This window comes from Cheilinus undulatus, linkage group 7, assembly GCF_018320785.1.
Source record: "Cheilinus undulatus linkage group 7, ASM1832078v1, whole genome shotgun sequence".
NCBI lineage: Eukaryota > Metazoa > Chordata > Actinopteri > Labriformes > Labridae > Cheilinus > Cheilinus undulatus.
In genome coordinates this window covers 15040962-15066107 of record NC_054871.1, presented here as the reverse complement: position 1 = coordinate 15066107, position 25146 = coordinate 15040962, and the positions used below count along the sequence as shown (strand labels likewise).

General features: G+C 38.7%; 1 protein-coding gene across 2 annotated transcripts in view; it reads right to left on the bottom strand.

The window, feature by feature from the left end:
- Window positions 1–25146, bottom strand: part of raver2 (ribonucleoprotein, PTB-binding 2) — a 150850-nt gene that overhangs the window by 90808 nt on the left and 34896 nt on the right. For both annotated transcript variants that reach the window (XM_041790749.1, XM_041790750.1), the window contains exon 2: window positions 24066–24132. In XM_041790749.1, the coding sequence (XP_041646683.1) occupies window positions 24066–24132 (67 nt within the window). The remainder of the gene's footprint in view (window positions 1–24065; window positions 24133–25146) is intronic.

Genomic DNA, 25146 nt, shown 5'->3' with positions numbered 1-25146 from the left:
TGTATTGAATCCTATCCTCTTGTGCTGTATCATTTTGTATGCTATGCTATCATCATGTATTGTGTCATTTCTAGGGATGCACGATATCATCAGCAGTACATCGGTATCGGCCGATATTAGCTTAAAAAGTTAATTATCGATAGTAAAATGTCCGCCGATATGTACGGCCGATAATGTGACATCATAATTAAGCATACGTGATGACGCCGGATGTGCGCCAACAACAACAAACATCATGTTGGCTGTGTGGGAGAAGTTTGAGGTGTGTGAACAAGGCAGCAAAGTTGCTGTTTGCATCGCTTGTAAAGTACACGTGATACAAGAAGGAGCTGGCAACACGCCTTTAACACCACCAGTTTCATTTTGCATCTAAAAAACCGTCACCCTGATGACTACAAGGACTTTCTATGATAAAAAATGACAAACTTCGTGCCAGGGAAAACTCGTCAGCAGCCTCTAGTTATAGCTCTTGATAATCAGCCCTTCAGCATTGTGGGACATTGGGGCTTCCGCGGGCTAATGACGCATTTACCTGAACTGCCAAACTCCATCTCCAGTCACGTAGAGAAGCATCTCGTTAAAGCTAAACATATTAGCTTCACCACAGATATATGGACATAAAGTTTCCATCCTTTTAGCATGCTGAGCCTCACTGCCTCTGTGGATAGATGAGGATTTCACTCTTAAAAGCCTGTACTGCACTCACAGGAGTGCTCACTCAGCAGCCACAGTTGCAGCCGCTTTTGATAACATGCTTTGGATATGGAAAACCGAGAAAAAGAATGTGCATGTCGTCCTACATGACGTGTGCGAAACATGGCAAAAGCAATGACGGACTTCTGTGTGCCATCTCCTGTGCACACTCGAAGGTGCATGAAGGTGTCTCCAGCATTAGAGATGTGGGTGTCACTGTGTTGTTACAGCACTGTTGGCGGTGAAATGCCAATTAAACTTGGTTACTTAGTTAGTTTTTGCTGTTTAAAGCAGAATCAGGAGAACTACTTCATTTGAAGTTTTATTTCTGTTCATCTTGAGTCTCAAAAATTTAAAATCATATTTAAGCTCTGAACTACAGCTAGATTTTTTGCATTTAAGAATCTGGCTTTTGTTGTTATTTAAAGCGCTTTATCAGGAATATGTCAGAGTGCCATCCTGCAAACTGGCTGAGTAATAAGGAGAATCAATCTAAATGTATAAGCTATTTCTTTTTTGCACTGTGGAGCTCAGTGACAGCAGGTCATTTTCCTGCTGTTTATTACCCTCAAAGATGCAGATGACTTTGGCTGTACTGTTAAAAATACATGTAGCATGTAATGTACATGAAACCCAAAGACATTACTGTAAGTTTTACATAAGTGTATGGCTGTATTTGAAAAACAAAACAAAACAAAAACAATATATCCTTCATTTCTGATAAAAATCAAATGTTTTGTCAGTTTCTACAAAAATAGACTACCAATATATATTTAGTTTTTTAATTGTAGTCCGGGATGGAATTAGTGTTTTTTACAGTGGACAAAATGTAATTAAATATCGGTATTGGCCAAAATGAGTTTTAAAATATCGGCATATCGGATATCGGCAAAAATCCAATATCATGCATCCCTAGCCATTTCATAATGTATTATGTGATGCTGTATTATATTGTATCAACTTATCATTTCGTGTCGTATCATAATAATGGTATCCTACTGTGTTGTATTATACAATATTGGATCTTATCATGTTTTATCATATTGTGTCTTATTATAAAGAGTTGTTTCATATCGTGTCGTGTCATAAGTTGTGTCATATCATATCGTGTCATATATTGTGTTGTATGATATGGTATTGTATAACATGTATCATATCATGTCCAATCATATCGTGAAGTATCATATTCTATCGTTTTTTATCTTTCCATAACATTTTGTTTCCTATCATTGTCTTGTATCCTATCCTGTTGTGTTATATTGTATTGTGTCACCTCATGTCGTCTCGTATTATCGTATCATAATATATAGAATTTTTTATTAGATCATACCATCTTGTATCCTATCATGACGTATCATATTGTGTCATATCGTATAGATTGTGTCATACCATATCATATCGTACTGCATTGCCTCATATCACTGCATATAAAGTTGTTTAGCATCCTATCATGTCTTATTGTATCCAGCCGTATCGTATCTTATGTCATATATCATTCAGCATTGTACCTTATTGCATTGTACTGTACCATACCAGACTCTATGTTGTTGTATCATATCATAAAGTATTATTTCTGTCTCATCGTGCCATCCCAACAATAATGCATTTTATTATATCATACCATACTGCATCGTACCGTCCCCTTTTGTATTACACTGTATCATACTGTCTCATGTCGTCTTGAATTACATCCTATCCTATTGTACTGTACTGACTGTACTGTATTGTACTGTATTGTATTGCACTGTACTGTATCATACCCTATTATATCATATAATGTACTGATATTGTATTGTACCATAACATAATGAATAGTGCTGTATTGCACTGTATCGGACCATATCTTAGCTATTGTGTCCTACCATATCAGATCCTGTTGTGTCATACTGTATGTTTATATAGTACAGTATTGTGTGGTGCAGTGAGGTGTGTGGTATGGTATGTCATGGTATGGTATGGCGTGGTGTCATGCTGTGCCTTGCTGTTAGGTGATTAATCATACCATTGTATGGTATCAATGTTTGGTGTCGTATAGCTAGCAGAGATGAACTTGACCACCAGTTTAAAGAGAAATCTGGTCAGTATCTTTACACTGTACAATAATTTAGAGGAATGTATGGGCAAGAAAAAAGTGAATGACCACCTGTAATTGTACATTTGTAACCTAATCAAATTAAGAACCAAGCAATCAATACCCAATGCTAGTGATGCTACATTGATTTTTTCTTTTCATTTGGTGGGCCTCAAGGCTGTAAATCATGGCCATTTCGCCAATATTTAACTTCTTAGTCAGCTCTTAAGCTGCATGCACCCTCTCAGTCATCACTAATAACATAAAGCCGAGCTAATCGAGTCTCTATTCAGCAGCAGAATCACAAAAGAGGATACAAAACAACAGACTGAGAGACAAAGCACATCTATCTCTGAGAGAAGAAAAAAAGAAGAGAGAAGAAATAACATTTCAAGAGAAGCAAAAAAAATTACACTTAAAGGAATAAAGAAGAGCTAGATGAGTGCTTTAATAGCGAAGTCAATAGAAAAACAGTATCATACTTCTCCATCAATCAGACATTTGTCCCTCAAAGTTTGTTTTTCTATTTCATTCCCTCACACACCCATTTGCACACAAAGCGACAGGCCAATGAGCTTTCTGCCAGCCTGTGTTGTCTTCATTACTGGACAGCACAGCCTCAAACACAAAGGCCTCCATTGAAAGGCGAGGATTCCCTGGATAAACACAGCCATTGTAGTTCCTGATCCCTGGTTCCGCAGCGCTGCCGAACTAGCACACATACCTCTGGACTTCATGTGTGGTCATGTGGAAGCGGCTGGATCTCTGTGGCTCACTGTGTCGGTCGGTTGGATAGACTGAAGCCTGCAGATTCCTAACAGGCTGGCAGAAAGCTTCATGTGCCTGTCTGTAGGTACAAGTGTTAATGTGTGCATCTGTGCGCCTGTCGAGCTGCCTGACGTTTTTTCTGACTGGCCATGATTAAGATTATCGTACTGTCTGTAAAAACTGACAAAGAATAAAACTAATAAATCTAGGAACACAGATGACTTTCTAGATTTCATGCACTATACATCTACCAAAGATAAACCTCTGGGTAATTCAGCTCTTATCAAATATCTCAGGAACCATGATCGAGAGAGTAATCCCAATCTATTAAACAGGCAGAGTACAAACTGCAAAAACTTTGAGCAGATTTTAACAACTCTGCTCACAACCTGTTCTGGTAGTTTGTACTGAAATATGAGAAAAATGGTTTCCCCAAATGAAACTACTTAATTAATTTATCAAAATCAAGCCATGACTACTGCAGTCAAACCTCTACAGATGATCCTAAACACAGTAGCACATCCAGTCTACTAAACAGCACATCATTCCACTGCTCATATCCGTCCACTCACTCCCAGTTGCTGCTCGTATCAAATTCAAATTCCTGTTGCTTGCTTACAAAACAGCAACAAACATTGCTCCTGCCTGCCTTAACTCCCTCATCTAGGTGTTCACTTCCTCCCAACAACCACAGCCTACCAATGTAAGACCCGTCTGGTCTTACAACAAGGCACTGAGTCACCAGCTGGACTCATCTCCCCTCGTCCTCCAGTAGGAGACTGAATTTCTTAACTTCATTCTACATGCAGAGTCCTGTACCAACTTTAAAAATAGGCTGAAGACTCAGCTCTTTCACAAACATCCATGCACTCAACTATATTAACGCTGATGATGATATTGATGATGATATAGCAGTTAGATTTACTGCCAGAGCCCAAGCTCAGACCCAATGTGGCCCTCAGCCCAAAGCCAGGTTGGGCCAGGATCCCTGCCCCTCCCCTACAGCCCGAGAAAGTATAGGGAAGTCAAGACATACTATAGCAGCATGATAATATTTTACCCTAGAGGTTTGTTTTTTGTCATTTGTATTGTAACAACATCCCTCGGGGCAAATCCAATTATATTTCTTGAATTAATATGTTGACATCTTTGATGAAAGCAGCAGAATAATTAATGTAAGCTAACTTTCATTAGATATCAGCTGACATAAATTAACTTAAATTATGATGTTTAAGATCTGGTCAGTAAAATACAATCAGGCAAGGCCGCCCAAAAGGGGGGATGACTAGAGCTTTCTGGGGCCTTGCCAAATGAGGCGCCCATGGAGATAAGCAAAATCATGGTCCACTGTAAAGTTACCCCAATAATGATCTCTCTTATTAAAGCAACAAAAATGAATATTAATTATTTGTTGTAATACGATATAGCCTTCATCAAGACGTAAAGTCCAACAAAGTGAACAGACACATTAAACTAAACTATTTGGAAAGTAATGTCAGACATAAGGGTGCCAGATAATAAAGAAGAAAAAACGGAGAAAAGTTAATGGGAAATTAAATAAAATAATTTAAAAAGTAGCAAAAAAAAAAAAAGAAAGAAAATGGTGAAAATGTTTAATAGTGGCAAAATTGATTTCAAGTTGCAGAAAAAAATGGAAAAATGTACTAAGAATGGCAACAGAATGACCAAAATGGAGCAAAAAGTGGCAAATAAAGTGCAAATTCAACTAAAAGTGGCAACAGTGTTGCAGAAATAGGACAAAAAAGAAACAAAAAAAGTGGGGAAAAACGGTTAATAGTGGCAAAAATGGTAAAAAGTGGCTACAATTGATTTAAAGTGACAATAGCATAAAAGTGGCAAAAAAAAAAAGGTTGAAAGTTGCAAAAAATAGGTAAAAATGGAAACTGAGTGGCAAAAATAGGGCAAAAAAGTGGAAAAATTGGTTAATAGTGGCAAAATTGGTAAAGAAAAAAGGCAAAAACAGCAACAGTGGCAAAAATTGTTTAAACATGGAAAAATTGGTTAAAAAAGATGTTTAAATGATTACAGTAGTGAAAATGGTTTAAAGTGCCAAAAACCAGTTCAAAGTTACAAAAAAGAGGCAGAAAATGGCAACAGTGGCAAAAATCGGTTAAAATAGGCAAAAAAGTAAAAAGCAAAATGACTTGACCCTTTCAGCTCCAAAATAAGTTCCAGTTAGCCAGGACTAATCCAACATACAGGCATCAATAAATCACAACTGGGGAGGGCCCATTCTCTGGGTTTTTCAGAGGCCTAGTAAAGTCCATGAGCAGGACTACCATCAGGTGAAGGTAAAGTCCTAACGAGGTGTTCAAATTTACCTTTGAGAAAAGGAAGGTGGGATTTTGGTGGAACACTTTAAAAATTCAGTTGTTTGGAGGTGATGTTTTAAGCACCATAAAATAATTGCATCAGTTGCATAACGTGGATTTACTGCCTTTAACTGATTTGATTTTTTCAATATTCAGTCCAATAAATGAACTTAATATCTTCAGAAATAGTATTCATACTAATTAATTCACGTGAATAAACACATTTAATAAATGAATCATCACATTGTGTAATTCAGTCGTCCTTACTGTAGGATACTTGATAAGCTGAATGAATTATCTCCAATTGGAGAAAGTTGATTTTATCCGCTGCTTATACATGATTGGTTGGATTAATGAAAGACGAGGGTATTTGCTGATACTCGTTTTTAGCTGTTTTGGAGGACTTTCTGACACTTGCATCTGTGTCAGAACACCACCACCCACATCTCAAGTCTTCTATTCGACCATATTTGCTCTTAATAGAAGAGTTATTAAAAGGCTGAACTTCTCCTCTGCTGGTCTGTGATCTCAAATGAGTCGAGGGTATAAATGATAATTAGTTGATTAAAACTGGAGACACGGATCGCTGCCCGAGGCCGCTGAAATGATTGGCGGTGAAAAGGACCACGCAAGATAGAAGCTGATAATGAGAAATAAATAATTTAAACTCATTAGTCGATGAATTTGCATATGAAATTTGTTTGGAAATCTTCTGATAATAACCAAGAGAGAATTTTTCTGCATGTGAATTATACATGGGCAGTGAGCAGGCCAATCTAGTGACAATAACACACTGTCATTGATCAAAAACCTCTGGCAGAAGCTGAGCTGAAACGACCAGGACCAGAAGCTCCAAAATTTAATTCAAACATGGACAGAAGTGAAATCTGAATATGCCAAATCTGCAGCCTGCTCATAATCTGTTCTGATAATGAGATCCTATCCAGCGCTGGCGATCCCAGCGGACAGTAATGTGAGCATGAAGACGGATAATGATGGATGCTTGACTTTTTGAACGTGGGCCATGGGGCAGCTAACAAGCTGCTGGGTGAGTGCCTTCAATTTGCTAATGGTAAGACAAGGATGCAAGGAAGGGAAGAGGAGAGGCTGGAGGCGTTGAGATGTGGGACAGAGGTGTGGATCAAAGGGACAGGGAGAGGATTTTTGAAGGGAAATCTTGGCTATAAAAAGGTATTGGGTTAAAAAATACAAACATGGAGAGGGCAGAGAGAAATAAAGATGGATAGAAAGTGACAGAGGTGCTCTTTGTATGTGTTTGCGCCTTTGTAGGGTAGGTGTTTCAGAAAAACCGTCATTAGCCGAGGTGCTGGAGCAACAGCCTGAAGCAAAGCCGCAAAAGGAAACACAGAGGTGCACACACACACAGTAGGACACGCTCAAACACACAAATTAACACAGATATGTGCTCTGCAGGACACGCCGGCAGACACTGACACATAAACAGTCCTGTGAGTATGTCCTAATAAGTCCAACAGTACAGGCGGCTCAGTGAACTGATATGGTCATGAGGTGCACAAGCATGCCAAAGCTGTTCTGGGCTGTACATTTCGATTAGAGCCGAGGTCGGAGAAGAGCCAGGAAGAGGATCCACTGACTGAAAACCACACAGAGAGTGGGGGAAACCCACCAGAAATTCACAGGTTGGACAGTAGACAATAGTGTATTCAAGGCATTCAATTAGAGAAAAACACAGCATTAGTGGTGAATAAGAGCAAGGTCAGACGCAAAAAATTAATCCTTTGGTAATTAACACTTACATCCCAAAAGAGACAGCTCCAGGGAAAGGCTGAAGTGACTGAGTAACACTTGTACAAAGGGGAATCTTAAAGTTGAATCACTCAGCTTAAGAGGAAGTCTGCCACATGAGAACTTCACTGGAGACAAATTAAGCAACTTTTACTTTTCACTGCCTTGTTTAAAGGGACACAAATAAGGTTGGAGATGTTCCTGCTGTTAACTATACTGTCACATGATGTCCCCAGCATCTGATTGGCACATCTTCAAACATTGATTCAGTCCAGATGCAGTTTACGTGTCTGGTAGCAGCAGTGTAGGGGCGGAGGTGTGACAGTCTCTTTCTATCTCTCTTTTTTTAAATACAAACGTCAGTGCACTTTCAATATATAAGAATAAAATTTACAACTAGCCTATTAATTGTATACAGATATGTACTTACCGTATACAGTTGTATAAATCATCAAGTGCATTGAACTCTATCTCTCCTTTCTGCTATTTTGGGGAGAATCACATGATTACGAAACAGCCTGCGGGATTTAAAGGTATCAATAGCGTCAATGGGAAAACACAACTGCTAGCTTCAGGAGGAAAAACAAGTAAGAGGCAACGATTTATGGTTCAAAAGTTATTTAACTTTTTATAAACTGTGTCACTTCTTGTCTTGTACAACAGCGCCAGTCTGAAAGACGTTTTAACAATCACATTCTGAGAAAACTGTCATGCAGCCTCCATTCTTTGCAGCTGCAGCGGGTCCCTTTGTTGTTCTTCGCTGCCGCTGCGCTAAAAAACGGAAGCCCCTTCATACAGTGGCAGCAATACCGATAAAAAACAACAGAGAGACATTTGTACGGACTCTTTTGCTGATGATATCTATGAAGGCAATTGGCTTAAAGTCACCATTAACATACTCTCTGCATACAATAAATTCTCACCACCAATCACAAGGCTGAGCTGATGTTTCTGTTATTATGTTAGTTATGCTCCAATAATAAACAATATAAGGGGTGGACCGATACTGGATTTTCAGGACAGAAAAAGGCCTGCTGATCTTGACCTTTGACCTCCAAAATTTAGAAAAAAATTAGTCCATTATTGAGTCGGAGAAGACAACTGTTCAGAGTCTAACCAAATCCCTCAGAGTGTTCTTGAGATATTGTGATCACAAAAGATGAACATAAGGTTGATGACTAAGATGTTAGAAAATATCAACAAACTAAAACAATGCGATATTTCACGGCACAATACTGTATCAATATTCTAAAATTCAGTATCAATATTTATATTATATATTTACTATCAGGTCATAATTGAGTCGCAGTTGGAAGAAAACCTTTTAAAGCTTCTTGTGGAATTAGGCTCAAAAATGATTATCATATAGTCAAATCACCACCACCCCCACAATCTAGTAAGTGCATCCTTGAGTTTGAGAAAACCATTGTTATAAAAAAAAATCCCTCAAAGTACTCTTGAGACCTGTTTGGCAGCAAAGGATGAACATGATGCCCACAAACAGTGACCTTTGACCTCCCCATATCTAATCAGTTCATAACTGAGTCAGAGTGGACAGATATCATGTTCACTAGCAGGTTTCTTTGTTCATTCTAATGTGATGTATGCACTCCTCCATGAATACTCACTCATTTCCATGTAATGCCTTTTTCAAATATGCCTTTCTATTCCACCAGCTCATTCATGCAGCTATGATGGCTGTGATAGTCCATCTCTCTATCACTGCCAAGCTTTTACAGTTCCTTCACCTTTTTCACCCAATCACCTTTAAACTGCATCATCAGCCATCATCTGGTCTAACCCAGTCTACTAACAGTGTCTGCACTCCACAAGGAGTCAGATCTCACTGCTGCTTCGACATCCTTCGATCACCCGTCTCCCTGTAGAGTCTCCTGATTGAAATAAGCATGAGCTGGTAAATATGTTGATGCAATCAAAAGCAAAGATGATCTCCTATACAATTAACCACTATCTTTGACACATCAGCTGATAATGGCTCTTCCAGTGTGTCTGGTGGTTATAAACCGAGGGTTTTATAGATTATGGAACTTTTACACACATATACAGTGGAAATAAAAGAGTGTAAAAGCAGGAGGCCAGTAACCTGACACGCCAGATGGATTTGTTTCACACATCCATCGGGGAAAGCTTCAATAGGAAACGTTTGAGAAAAGGCAAAGGTTTTGAAAAAACACTTGGAGTGTGAATGGATGAACGTTCTGTCTGTCACATCTCTACGGGCCAATAAGAGCAACAAAGCATGTGACGTAGCTGCTATCGAGGAATAACGTGAAACATGGTGACTATAGACATGTAAGTACTCCACTTTTGTCATTTTTGAAAAGAAAACAACTCACTGCTGTTCTTTGTTCTTCTAACGAAGAAATTTTGTCAAGTTCTGATAAAAGTGGCACTTTAACAGCATCCACGCTAATCTCTTCCTCCATAACTGCACCAGGTCTTGTTGCTGCTTGTTTACATCACGACTCTGCTGCGCCCGGAACTACTGCCCCTCATTGCTGATTGGTCCTGTCACTTTCTAACCGGGCCCAAACGGTTCAGATGGGAGCTTTACAAGATGGATTTGCCAGTAAAAAACAAGGAAACGGGCGTATCCTTCTGCTTTGCAAGGTCGGGAGGCCTGTGGTGTACTTCTTCAAACTGAAAGGGAAGTCCCTAGTCTCCACAAACAAAAAGATAACCATTCTAAATAAAGAAAAACTCTCACACACCCAGGTGAAAATCTTACTCACAAGCTGTTTGAGTCCCGTGAATGCTTTTTTCTGTCTGCATATGCGATACACTCAGCTCAGAGAGAACGATGTGCCTGTTTCACACCAATTATAAAAATCTCTTTTTGTTGCCTGGGGGAATTATGTCATTTATGATCCATACCTGCTCGGCAGCAGAGCCTGACCCACGAGGGAGTCTGAGACACATGATGTTTGATTTTAACTCAGTGTTTCAGCTCTGCAGAGGAGCTCCAACAGAAATTATAAGCACGTAAAACTATCTGAATCTTCCTTATCTTTATGATCACAAAACTCCATTATATATAAATGAGAAAACAAATCCTTTTTCCATGTATGGCTACACTTTTATAATATAATGTTTAACCCAAAAGTGTTGAGACATTACAGAAGATTCATTTATCTGATGACACTTTAAACTTTTGTGTAAAAATCAGGAAAACAAAGGAGCCCTCATTTTCTTGAGATGATTAATATTTCACTGTGCGTTTATTACAAAGCCCAGGGGCTAATAACACCGGCGTAAAAATCCATAAAACCAATATAAAGCCTATTTTTCTATTTCCAGCTAATCTGCCTATTAACAGGGGTGTTCTGCTGAAGTTCTGCTCCACAATGACCAAAAAACAAAGCTGCACTAATGCAAATTAGACTCAACGTTTTCTATATTAACAACAAAATCTGTTAAACAAATGTTGTGTGGGAGGTTAATTCTCAAAGTTTGAATCTATTCTCAAATTACTGAAAGAATATGAACTCGGCTGGAGACAAAGAACTGCAGAGTGTTTAGACTGAGACATTTTTGTATCTCAATCTTGTAGGTGAATGTGAGAAAACAGGCTGACCTGTTGGACATGTGAGATGAATAAATGATGTTAAAGTCAGCCTATACCAGAGGTTATTGGATCATAAAGTGGAATATATATTTAATGTATAATATACCTTAATATGAGCTGTGAATAATGAGCTTTACTATTCCCTTCCTTGTCTCTTTTCTCATACACCTTTTTTAACTGAGTCAAATTGCCCCCACACTTTTTGTTTCTATTTCTGATAGAGTCCCGACACAAACCAAGTCTTAATCTGCAGATGCTGACATGTAGACCCAAAGTGACGTCAGCCTTCCAAGTATAATTGACGGATCAATACATTGCATTTCCACACTCTCCTTTGCTGATGTAGTGCAGTATAAGGTTTCCGTAAATGTTTTTAGTCATCCAGGTTGTGGTAATTAAATATTTAATCTATACAAGAACTGGACTTGGTTCAAGTTCTTGAATATGTGTTATTGTTTTTGTTTATTGGATTTATTTTTGGGCTTTTGCCTTTTTTATATAGGCCATTGGACAGGTGAGGAAACTGCAGAGAAAGTGGGAAAAGATGTGCAGGAAAGGAGCCATAGGCCGGATTTGAAGAATAAGCACCTCTGTGCATGAGGGAATACAGACATAAAATTAAGGTTACAAGCACCCTGAAGATGTTGCACTTTTATCTTAAAGACTTCTGCAGGTTGAGCTGGTATACAGACTAGAAATTGGCTGTCTTGAAAATAATCTTCTCCATGATGCATCAGGACACCGATGTGGGGGATTCTGCATTGCTGCAGAGGCTAGGAAATTTCCTCTACACAATTAGTCACAAGATAAACTGAATTATTCAGTTATGAATGGAGATGTGCCTTCATAATAATTGTCAGGGTATTTTTAGTCTTTTCCATGGGTTTCTGTTATTGTTTTTCCAGTACAGATGAACCAGAGGTAGTAAGTGGCGTATATTCATATACTGACAGAGGCTTTAATGTAAAACACTTGTTTGTCCTCAGATAGTGGAGCTGACGCTCGCTTTAATAGGTGATGTGAGTTCAGCTCTGTGCGTTTTATTTCCCCGGTAGTTCAAAGGTCTTTTTAAATCATCGGAGCGTGTGGTGTGTCTATATGGTTGTGTTTATTTATGTGTAAAAGCTAAAGAAGCCACGCTTTGCATTTTCAAGTGTTGATTAGCTGAATTATCAACAACTGATAGAACACAAAAGCAAGTCAGACTCTAGAGGAGTATAAATGTGATTCCCTGGAGACTTTTCTTCTCATAGATGCAGCAGCAACAACTCTGCTGAAATACAGATACAATTCAGTGTACTTCACATATGACATTGTTCAACAGTGAATAAAGGAAAACTATCCGCTGAAATCTATACAGGACAGTTGGAACTAAAAAGATGTTTCACTACCAGCTGTCTACACAAAAAATTGATTCCCTCTGATAATCTTAAATAATCTCAAGGATCCATCCCACATGGTGCAGGACTGAGATATATGAGATAAAGGAAAATGCAGCAGAGAATGCTTTTACTCTATTTTTTATTTAAAGTGAGGACATTTTGATCCTAAAATCAGTTGAAATTCAGCCTAAATAACTAAGTATGCATTACTCTGCTGCAAGCCTGAACAACAAGGTTTTATAACGAGGAAGTAACAGTAAGAAGTACAGATATTTTTTACATAGAGAGATTATAACAGTACAAGTAGCAAAGTCTTAAAAATTGTATTTTCTTGGGCCCTGTTTTAGCTCAGTTAGTAGAGCAGGTGCTCATACACAGATGCTCCAGTGCACATCATCAGCCGCTGGTTCAGCTCCCAGCTTCAGCCCTCTAATGCACGTCTTCCCTGCTCTCTCTCCACTACTAGACCCAATGTGTGCACTGCACTCCAACCAAACTTTACCTTTATTACAGAATAACATGGGTGATAGTCGCATCACTCTTTGAGTACTTCTCAGACTACAAAGCTGCTGACTGAGAGACCTGCATTCCCATAAAACTGATCGCAAATTAGTACTCGAATTAATAAAGGCGACACTGATGCCATTGGTTTGTGATTCAACACCTTGGGATTTAATTTTGGTTAATTATGAGATAAAATTAGATAAACATGTATTAACTTCAAACGTTAAGTGATTATTGTCAAACTAATTTGTGTTTTCTATTAAAAGTTTACTTAACTATGTCATAGTGCTTCCTTTTCATTCATGAACCAGACACCTTCCAATATTATCGTAGCTACGGCATACACTAAATGGACAAAAGTATTTGGCCACTCCTGTTAATTATTGAATTCAAGTGTTTCAATCAGACCTGTTGCCACAGGTGTTTAAAATCAAACACCTAGCCATGCAGTGTCCATTTGCAAATATTTGTGATACAAAGTGGGTCGTTCTGAAATGCTCAGTGATTTCAACCCTGGTACTGTGATGGATGCCACCCTTGCAATGCCACAGTTTGTGACATTTCTTCCCAGCTGGATGTTCCTTGGTCAACTGTAAGTGATATTATTAGAAAGTGGAAGCATTTAGGAACAACAGCAACTCACTGAGATAAGAGACATAGCCCATTGTCGCAACAGTTCAGGGACGGTCCTTTTCTGTTCTAACATGGCTGTGCCTCCATGCACAAAGCAAGGACTATAAAGACATGGTTTAATGAGTTTGGTGTGGAAGAACTTGACTGGCCTGCACATGGACCTCAACCACATGGAGCACCTTTGGGATGAACTGGAATAGAGATTTCGAGTCTGTTGTCCAAATAGTGTATTTGTATTTAGCATAGAATGTACACACTGAACACAAACTGGCATATCTAGTGATGCAGACTAGACTGGCAGGGGTTGGCAACACTTTTTAAAGTATTTTCTCCCTCTTTAGGTCATAATCCTGCATTTAAAGAAAACAGAGGTAATACATTTCAGTATATAAATCTTGTGAAGCACTGGCTAGTTTGTAAAGACTCCTCCATGAGATACTGTGTCAGCGTACTTCACTACAGTCGCTGCAGGCTGAGCATATGCTGGTTCGGCACTTTGCCGCGCCAGCCTTGCCCCTGTACTGATCTGGCCTCCTGATGGCCATCCTCCAGGCTTGTGCCAGGCCTATGACCCATCTCTCCAGGTATTCCCAGCTGACTCCTCAATGCCTGGTCCAGCTCACTGGGTCCTGGGCACCCAGTATGTCTCCTATATCTCCTTAGCACGTCAACTTTAGACACACGGTCTTGCCAATGATATACAAAAATATGTCGAAGCAAAGTTGTCAGAAAGAAGTCTAGCTGGGGGCCTATAGGCATCAGTCAGCCTCCTGGCCTCACTACAGTATAGTATGACCTGGAGGACCAAGGACCAGAAGACTCTGACTTTGGTCTACATGCTCAGGTATCATGAGCGTGTCTGATTAAACTGATGCTAAATTAGAAGAAATCAACTAAAAGGTTTTTTACAGGGTGGTCACATGCTTTTATGGAGGTTTTTAATTACGTTTGCACCTACACTAGTTGGTTTTCAATTAAAAATACTGCTGATCTACGTGTTTCACAACGCACCTCAGGCTTCACAGCTTTTAGCTTAACTTTTAAACAGTCAATCCTATCCACATAAACCACATCTAAGTTCCTTAAATGAGTCAGTGGTGGTAAGGACAGAAAGAAATACAAAAACCAGTTCTATTAATCTGCTGAACTGTAGAGGAAGAGAAGGCGGAGGAGAAAAAGAGAGTGAGAGAAAGGAGAGTGTGAGTCAGACTGTAAACACTTGGTTGGGTTGATGTTATCCAGCTGCCATGAAAACTGACCCAACGGCTGGCGAGTTTAGGATCGCCGCCGTGTCGCACAAACATAGACACGCACACTCATATTTATCCACAAAGAGGCTGGGGTCTGAATGAGGGTCTGTGTTTGGGGTAAGTGAAGAGGCGACAAGTCAGGGGGTTACAGGATCAAGGCTAAATATTCAATCCTTCAGCACACACACACATTAAGTGAAAAGCTGCAGAGGCTTGAAATCAATCTTTCACACCTCTGACAGAAGCAGTCGGGGATCTCCCACTGTACATGCACACAGATACTAGTACCAGTTAGGGGAGCGTGCTCTCTTAGGAAACAACTTTAACAACTGTTTATGTACTTATTTCAACAAGGTGAAAGAGTACATGGGCTGGTGCACTGAGCTAAACGGCTTCCCAAGGGAGGTTACTCACACTGACCTGACAGAGATACAATTGATGGTCTAGAACCCACTTTAAGTGGGTTCAAGAGTCAAGAAGTAATGTAAAATCTTTAAGTCAAAGCTCCAAAACATTTGTGCTAATGGGGCTTAAGTAAGAAAAGTGACTACAAACTGAATTAATTTTAATGTTCACTCTATTAATAAGAAAAGCATAATTACATGGATATGTTTGCAAAATTCTCCATTAGACCACTAGTGCACAGGGGCAGCAGCTGAGTCTGTAAGGACTTGATTTCAACCTTTCAATAATCATTTCTTATCATTGTCTGATAGAAGCTTCATGCCACTGAAAATAATGTTTGATGTGTGTGTACTTAGAATTCAGGGGAATAAATTTGTGATGCAGATTGGTAAAAAAAACAAAAAGCTACGCTTTGTCAGGTCTCTCCCTAAGAGGGAAAGAAAACTTATAAATGTCATGTTTTTGAATAGACTTTGGTTTGATCTTTCAGTCAGCCTGTTGTTTTAGTGTGGACGCTAACACCCTCCTCCACCCCAGCCACCTCCTTTCAGTTCATTAGCATGTAGTCCAGATCCTTAAGGCCCATTTATACTCCCTTTACGTACGAAAATGAATACGTCCTTTTCAAACAATGTTACCGTCACTGCTCACCTACTTCCATGCGTCCTTTACGTTGGCATGGATGTTAACCAATACATCCACCGGGGGGGCACCCCAGAGTCAAAAGTTTATGACAAAAACAAACTCAAAAACAAGCATGGCGACTGTTAAGAAGGTATTGATAATGTACCTCTTGTATAAAGGACAAAAACGGAGGCAGCGTTTCTAACCAACTCGCACAACTTTTCCTCAAAAAGTTCCACCGTTGTTATTTCTTCTTCGTGTCTCACTAGAGCTACGTATCGGGTAGTGACAGCAACACTGCCCTCACGGTTTCCGGTGGTACTGCTCCGTTTGGCCCGTATCCGTAAGCTTTATGGAAATGTGCAGAAATACGGACGAAATGAACACGGCGCACGGGCAGAAGGCTCTGTCTGTAACCGGATCCGTATTTAACGTTGAGCATAAATGGGCCTTTACATCTACAGCTAATCTCATCTGATCCTGCATCCTTCACGAGCACCACCACCAGTGTCTAGATTCCATAAGGGGGTACTCTAATCCCTGCCATCAGCATACCCCTTCAAGAACATGAAGTCATCAAGATGGATTCTAATCACCAAAGACGTAGCACATTCTCGTTCATCAAAATTTGTAAAAAATGAAATCAATAAATAAATTTAAAAAATAGAAAATAAATTAGCTTGTATTAAGTCTCTCCTGATTGAAATGGAGATATTTCTTCAAAGTGTAACAGTGGCTCTATCATAAACTTAATGGCCTTTCTGCAGGCATTAATGTAAAGCCTTCAAGTACCACTTATTACAAAAAAATGTCAGCCTTTTATGCGGTTATGTAATTGCACAGCCCGACATCACAATTGCAGTTGCCACTGTGATTGCAATTAGATTCATTGTGCAGTACTAATAGAGATTAGTAGGGACTTCACTGGTTCCAGCCCCAACATGAACCAACAGAAAATGGGACTGGTTGCTGAAGAGGTACCAGTCCACCTCTTCAGCAAGGCACTAGACCTATAGCTGCTCGTTTCAGTGAAGAGTCCTCGATCTGACCTCTTTCCATTAATATAAAATCATGTTTGTGAATGACAGAATCAGCATGCCTAAGCGCCCTTTCATCAGAGATGGGGCTGTCATAGTTAGGGATGAGGAGCATTCATTTTTATTGATAATGATACCTTTATCAGCACTCCTTATCAATCAGAGTCTGTTGTCAACGCCACTGTTGGTCATTTTCAATAGTTTCTTGGAAAGAAAAAAACATCTTAAATAGGTCAGGATTCCATCTGTTAAATCCTTTTTTTATATTATCCAAAAAACAAACCATTCCTCAACTTCACAACTTGGATTAATCAAGTTTCTCCTCAAAAACAGAATTTTTGTTTTCTTACTGTCATCTTTGAATTGCTTTTCAGTGCTGATCTGGACTGATAAGGAAGAAAGCTGTCCTGTAGCAGCTGTGGGTAGTGTTATGATTGCATAGTTCTAGTTCAAGTGCAGCAAGATACTTTTTCTTAGAGACGATATTTGAAAGCAGCACATTCTGGGTAAACTGATGAACCACGCTGATGTGCTTTGAGCTTATGTTCCCCTTGCAAGAGCTCATGAAGACTATTTTTTGCACCAGTGACAGGATTAAATAATGTTACATCTCAAAGCTTGTGACACTTGATAGCTGTATTGAGAAGCTCAAACATTACTGATTCCTAGTTTAAATCATATAGAGCCTGGGTTTCACCTAGTACCTGGGTTTCAATCTCCAGCCCTAGTCGTTGTACCCTCACTGCTTATCCCACTTGAAATGAAGCACACATTAAGGTCAACATTACACAATGCACTGCAAACTTTTCCTGTCTTTTTGATTTACACAAGGAAAGCAGCTACTGCTTCTTTTACTATTTTATTTGTACAGATCTCTGTCAGTTGGTATTAATGGTCCACATATGCATGCAACACAAGACTTAATAAGCAAACAGTATTAACATGTTCACAAGTGACATCAAACCAGCTGAGGAAAACTCTGAATCTCTGTTAACCTGGAGCATTATTCAATCAAGTCACTGTGATTAAATTGCACGGTTGTCTGGATGAGAAAGGTACTGTAAGCACCTAACAGCATCACTGTTTGTATTAGCAGAGATCTTATGTTTTGATGAGGCTGCACACAGGTGCAGTGGTTGGTGCATCACAACGAGAAGGTTCCGGGTTTGAGTCCAGCTATGGGTTGCACCAGCTGTGTTAGTTTCAACGTAGGCGTAAGTTGTAACTTAAATCTTACACCTAACCCCTACTAGGTGTAAAGTCCTCCGTAGAATATGGCTGTCATAGTGATAGCTCTAAAAGACGTGATAACCCAGAGGGTGACGAGGAGTTTAGGATTTTACCGGACATTAGGGGTCATTACTGTGTTCTCCATGATCAGTAACACTGTTGTTTTCCATGAGCGGAGATCATTTCCACCGTCCACTGTTACGTCATCTCATGTTTTTAGTGATTTCACCACTCGATATCAGTGTTGTAATTTTATACTGGCTCTGGGTTTAGGCTGTAGGCTTCACAATACTCACAAAGGCAAAATGCCTTGTGATATTTTTCATCCACACTTGATGCTGTTTGATGATTAACGGCAGTTAGCAAACGTTATTTTTAGCCATTAGTATCTGTAGCAAACATGGGGTTAAAAATGCTTTTCAGTGATGGATTAAAGTAAGAGAATGTGTCATATCTGTGACAATATTTTGGTTAGTTTGGACATAAATCTCTACTAGTTAAGATCAACCTTACATCTCTGTGGTGCAACTGAACAATGACACAACTTAAGTTAGAACTTAACTAGCTTCAACGCAGGGTTTAGTGTGGACTTTATGCCATAACTTAAGGCAGAACTTAGGCATAGCTGGTGCAACAGGCTGCAGGACTTTTGTGTTTGGAGAGTGAATGTGCATGTGTGAGTTTTCTCTGAGTACTCTGGCTTCCTCCCACTGTCCAAAGACATGCTTGTTAGGTTGACTGGTGACTCTAAATTGCCCGTAGGTGTGAGTGGGAGCATAAATGCTTGTGACTGACTGGTACAACTCTCACCCAATGACAGCTGGGATCAGCTAATGAATGGATTATATTTTATCTAACAAGTATAAGATTGAACCCAAACATGACAGTCAGCTAACAAAGCTCAGGAATTATGAGCTCACAATAAGCGATCAGATTGTCGGCACAACAGTGTCGATGACATGATGTGCCTGTGCTGCCCTGCCTCTAGTGATCTGCACCAGGGCAGCACAGGCAGGTGAGGATGGATCCTCAGGTGTCTGGGAAGATAAAGAAAGTATTTGCTGCAGTGCTTCATTATAAGAATCTTTTGAAAAATTCAAGAACAGGGAAATGCCTATTAGAAAATTCTCCCTATCAATCTTGCCATCACCTGAGGTCTTAGATAAACTCCCTACAGACAGCATGTAAATTCAGCTTTATACACTTTCCATATTTATATAGAAATAATGTTGAGAGAGACTCCCTGTTCTTAGCATATTATGCTGTCAGACTGATGAAATAAGTCCTTAAGGTGACAGGTGCTCCACTGGGGGGAAATGAAAATGAAGAAACAAAAAAAGGAGTAAATGTGTGACAGCACAAGCAGGTGAGAAAGAGAAAGAACTGAAGTGACTGAGACTAAAGAGCATCAAAAGAGAGGTAAATGTAGGAAATAAACTATACAGTAATGGTACATTTAAATGATGACTGTGCTTTTTCTCTAATGTTCTTGATGCTGTATTATCATCCTACTCCACCCACCTTGGTACATCAGAGCCCAACACCCAATGCCACCGCCGCGGCCTAATTAGCCGAGTACCAGGGCTGCCGGTCTGATGAGGGCCCGTGTTTCATCAGGCTCTCTTTAGCTCTGAAACTCCATTAACCTTTTGGTAAGACTGGCGCTTTGATATCTCAGCTGTTTACAGCCCCCCTCTGCCTTCTGAAAGCGTTATGTTTCAGGTGCTTGGCCGACTGCTCGGACTAAATATAGGCTCTATGTTAGATTTCCCTGGAAAGGGACACACTCTCGGGGCAGGGGGTTTGCTCCGTGGGTGTATGTGTGCCAGTGTTTTCTTGTACTTCCCAGACTTAAAGAGGACGAAGTGTTCTCAGAGGGTGAGTCAGATGGAGAAAAAAAACGCTTTGAAATGAGACTGTGACTTTAATGCATGGTTCTTTTGGAGATTTTTGTTAGGGATTAAAAGTTGAAAAATTAAATATTAAAAAAGAAAGTTTTTTGTAGGTAGTTGGACGATTAGCTAAATTTTTAACCCTCTGAGTCCTAAGCTATTTTAACAATTTTGTCTCTCTTAGACTTATTGTCCTAAAAAGCTTGTTAAACATAAAGTCTGCGGTGAACAGTCAAGCTCTAAACATCCTTTTTTTTCAGGACAAGCTAGGCTTTAAGAATATATGTGCAACAGTAATGTGAAAATTTTGTATGTGTGACATACAGCAAACAATAATGACCACAATCTTGTTTTCCCATCTCTTGGGACCAAAAGTGAAAAAAAATCATCCTGTACTAAAAAATCTTCAAAATATTAGCATATTTACAAAAAAGTCCTTGCGCTTCTTTGTATTAGCTCTATTTGCGCCATTATTCAAAGCAGTTCCTGTCTGCAGCGACACAGAAGGACACATCACAGGATCTTTGTCTCTCTTTCTCTCCATAATGAGCTACTAAGTACGTCTCCTCCAGGATCTTAGTGTAAAGACATCCACAGTTGGACAAAACACGGTGCAGTGATGGAACAGCCTGTCACAAAGCATTGTGGTATACAAAATATCCAAAATAGCTGATAGACATGATTGACAAATTGATAAAAAGACGTTCAATACTGGAGTTACTGGTATGGGTTTAATCTTTGAAGACCCTGGAAAGTCACCCAAGGTCCAGGCTCCCTTGAAAATCCTCTGTAAGGGCTACAAAGACATGAATAGCGTCATTAGAACGGCACAACAGCAGGCCGTGAAGGGGGAAAAAGTAAGCCACGTTTCATAATCTGTGTCTCTTCTTGTCATAGATGACGTCAATCTCAGGGTTAAACCATTTTCAATTCCTTTGTTTACACTGTCCCAACCTTTTTGAAAGGTGCTGCTGGCATAGATCTTGAAATGACCATAAAATGTTACCAAAACAATGAAATTCCTTAGTCTCAAATTTTAAAATATTTGATATATTTTCAATTTTATATGAGGTTCCAGTGTTTTCAAAATTACCCCATTATGGCTTTATTTTTTCACAACACAACCAAACTTTCTGGGAAACTGTGTTGTATAATATCATTAAAATATATACAAAAAAGATTACCAACCATCTTCACATTTACATCTAATAACCAGCTACACTGGGTGTCTTTACATGATTGCATTCCTTTGATAACTGGGGATAATCAGGTAATCGTAATAATCTGGTTTAAAGCATTTATATGCACTTTGATTATCTTTTTCTGTAAATGCCTTCTTTATGTGCTTCTGTCTTTAATCAGATTTTCCTTCAAAAGTTCATGATGTGAAACTCAAGCTTCCTGCTGTTTTCAAGACTCTGCTGGTGGCAGTAATATAGCAAAATCACTTTTTCCAACTCCCAAGTAAACAGACAAGGAAAAGATGAATAGGAAGAAGGTATGCCTATCTGATTTTTAATCATCTGATTAAGAATATAGGGTTATGCTGTTTACATTACTGCTTCATGAATCAGGTAACTCTAGAAGTCAGATAATAACCTGTGCATGTTTCTTCATTGATTTAAGAATAAAATCAACCCGTCAGACCAAGAAAAAGTTCAACTTTTGTATTTAAAGATATAATGACTCCACTGTTGGAAATTAAATCTTAGACTAGCTGGTATGAATAACTCAAATTTAATCCATAATCTAAATCAATCAAGACTGCATTGAAATTAAATTCATTTAAAACGTCTGCTACAATGATTTAGCCTCAGGATGCTTTAAATCTGTTGATTTACAAAGGTGTAAATCTATTTATTCAGCTCACGCTGTGTCAGTGAAATCCCTGAGTTCACAGGCCATGTCAGGTAAAGTCTCTAGAAGACCCCCCTACTTCCTTCTGATTGGCCAGCTCTCCACAGGCCAATCAAGGGAGCACCAAGTGTTATAGAAATGTGATGTTACAAGATCACAATCATAGAAACCTTTTGTGAAATCTAGGGTTTGGGGCAGCCTACAGACTGAGCTCTGAAGACTACTAGTTCACTCAGATATACAGTCCAGATCATCAAACAAATTTAAATACTAGACAAATATAACCAGAGATAATACACAATGCAGTTTTTAATGATAATTACTTGTATTAAGAGAAAAAAAGAAATCCAAGCCTATATATCCCTATGTGAAAAATTAATTGACTTCATTTGACTCCAGTGAACCATGGTGAGAGCCATAACCCACAAATGGAAAAAACCTGGGACAGCGGTGAACCTTCCCAGGAGTAACTGGCCAACCAAAATGACTCCAAAAGTAAGTAATGCAGCTGAATAAAAACAATGCTGCAAAGAAGACCTTAATCAGTCCACAGTGATGTAAAGACTTAATGGCAGTTACGCCAAATGCCTGCTTGCAGTTGTTGCCACAGTGGATGGCACAACTAGTTCCAAGGTTCAGATGGCATTTACTTTTTCACATGAGGCCAGGCAGGATTGAATGTTTTTTTTTATCTCCCTTATAAATGAAATAATCATTTAAAAACTGCATTTTGTATTCATTCAGGTTATCTTTGTCAAATATTAAAATTTGTTTGATGATGTGAGACATTTCAGTTTGACAAATATGTGAAAAAATCAAGAGCTCGAGAAAGGGGAATATATTCAAAACACTGTATATAAAGTTCTGATTTGAACCTTTTCCATGTTAGGTATGATTTTCTATTGAAACAATTTATTTATTTCTAAAAACAGCTTAATACCCCTGTTTCAGGATTTAGAAAATGTTGGTAATTTTAACAGGAAAATAAACTGAAACAATCAAATGTTTGGCTTCTTTTTATTATTAAAAAAAAAAAAAAAGACATACTGTACATCCTTTTGATGCTAGAAACTGTTGAGTCACATTTGCATTGATCCATGAACAGAAAAATTCCCTTTTTGTTTAGGTTTTTCCTACTGTCAGGCATTTTGTAATATTAGTGAACCTCCTTTCTGCTAAATAGGGTCTCTAAATAGGGTACATGGGTATACCTTATAAACCAGTATGTGTCATTAAATTTGGCTTAAATACTCATTTATTTGAATTAAGTCAGTGAAAAAACTGAAGTTTGTAATTTAATCTACCATCCAAAGTTCCTTTGCAATCCTAACTGACGTTAAGGCAGTCATACACTCACTGACCACTTCATTAGGTACACCTGTTCAGCTGCTTACTTAAGCAAATCCAATCAGCACCCTAAGCATTTCAGCATGCAGACATGGTCAAGATGAACTGCTGAGGGTCAAGCTGAGCATCAGAATGAAGTGACTGGTGAGTGTAGATACCATCACTGTGCTAAAAAAAAATTAAGAAAAAAAAACTGACCCTGGTTTCTAGTGTTACAGGTTAAAGTATCAGCCCATATGCAAGCCTGACCCCTGCACTTTACAGTATTTTACACTATATAATGTGTCACTCATTCCTCATACCTCACTCCATCCACACTGTCAGTATCAGCAGTACACAACTTTCCATTTAACCATTAATACAAATTAGTGATGACAGATAAGACATGGCTGTATGCTTAGAGTAGTGTTTACATGTTAATATGAGCAAAGCTGCATGTGTCTGTGTATGCGTATGTGCTGTTCAGCTATCTTTGTGAGGTTATGGTAGATGGCCGAGCACGTTTAGGATTGTTCTCCATTTATGGATTAAAATTTTAATTTGAGCTGAACACAGTAAGGGCTAGTTATTTAGTCATGGTTCAGTTCAAGGTTAGGGTATATATAATATCTCAAAGCCCCTCACAAGGATAGCAGCACAAGCTTTGTGTGTTTGACAAAGTATGTTAGGGTGTATTTCAGTTTTACCTGTGCCTTTGTTGCGGTCCACAAAGCAATACTTGAGTTCATATTCTTTCAGAATTTCATGAACTTCCTGCACAGAGAGAGAAAGAAAAACAAAAGATCATCAATAAACATGATAATCCAGATGTCTAGAAACAGTCTTTTATTAAAAAACTAACTAATAATTGCAGCTTTTGTTCATTAATTAATTTTTTTTTTGTCCATCAATCATTTTCATTATGTAGTGTTATTTAATCTTAATCTTAATGCTCAGACATTGGTGCTCTTGCAGCCTGGTTAACTTGAAAGGGGACTTTATTCGCCTGCTTCACTGATTTAATCACCCATGAATCATTGCAATTTGGGCATGACACTTTTGATTCTAAAATCCTCCATCTTATTAAATCATGACCTTCTACAGACGATCTTTCAAAAGACTGAAGCTAAACTTTTTGGTAAGGAACAGAGTTCAACTGCATCATCAAAATGCAGGAAAACAAACTGGAAAAGGTCAGAGCGATGCACTTTACTACTGTTTTTATAAGGTTTTCAGTCCATGGCTAATATTTCCATGTTCTCCTGCAAGGTCAGATGATAGTTGATGATGAAACATTTAACTATGATCACTGGCCAAGCCAAAACAGCCAGAGAATACATTTGTACTCAACCTTAGACTGAAAGTTATCAAGTACACAACAAATTGACGTCAAAATTTAAAAAAAGAAGCATTTTAAATTAGATTTTCATTATGATAATACAACTAAAACATTAAGTAACTCTGAATTTGACACCACAATCCACCATGCAGTTCAGCAACTGATTATTATTTAAACTGAATCAAATTTTGCTGCAAACTGGCAGCAAATGAAGAGTTTCATGAAATGTTAAAATAAAATTGTTGTAATGTCTGCCAGGAAAGATAAATCAAACTCACATCCTCCTACATTGCAAGACTGGACAGTAAAAAACTGGTAAAAAACACCAGCTGTGTTAACTTAAAAATCCAAACCAGCTACTTTAGCTGTGTTTGAGTTGATAGAACATGTCAAGTAGTTTTAAGGAAATTGTACACTGTCACTTTTGTCATTATACTCAAATTATTTGA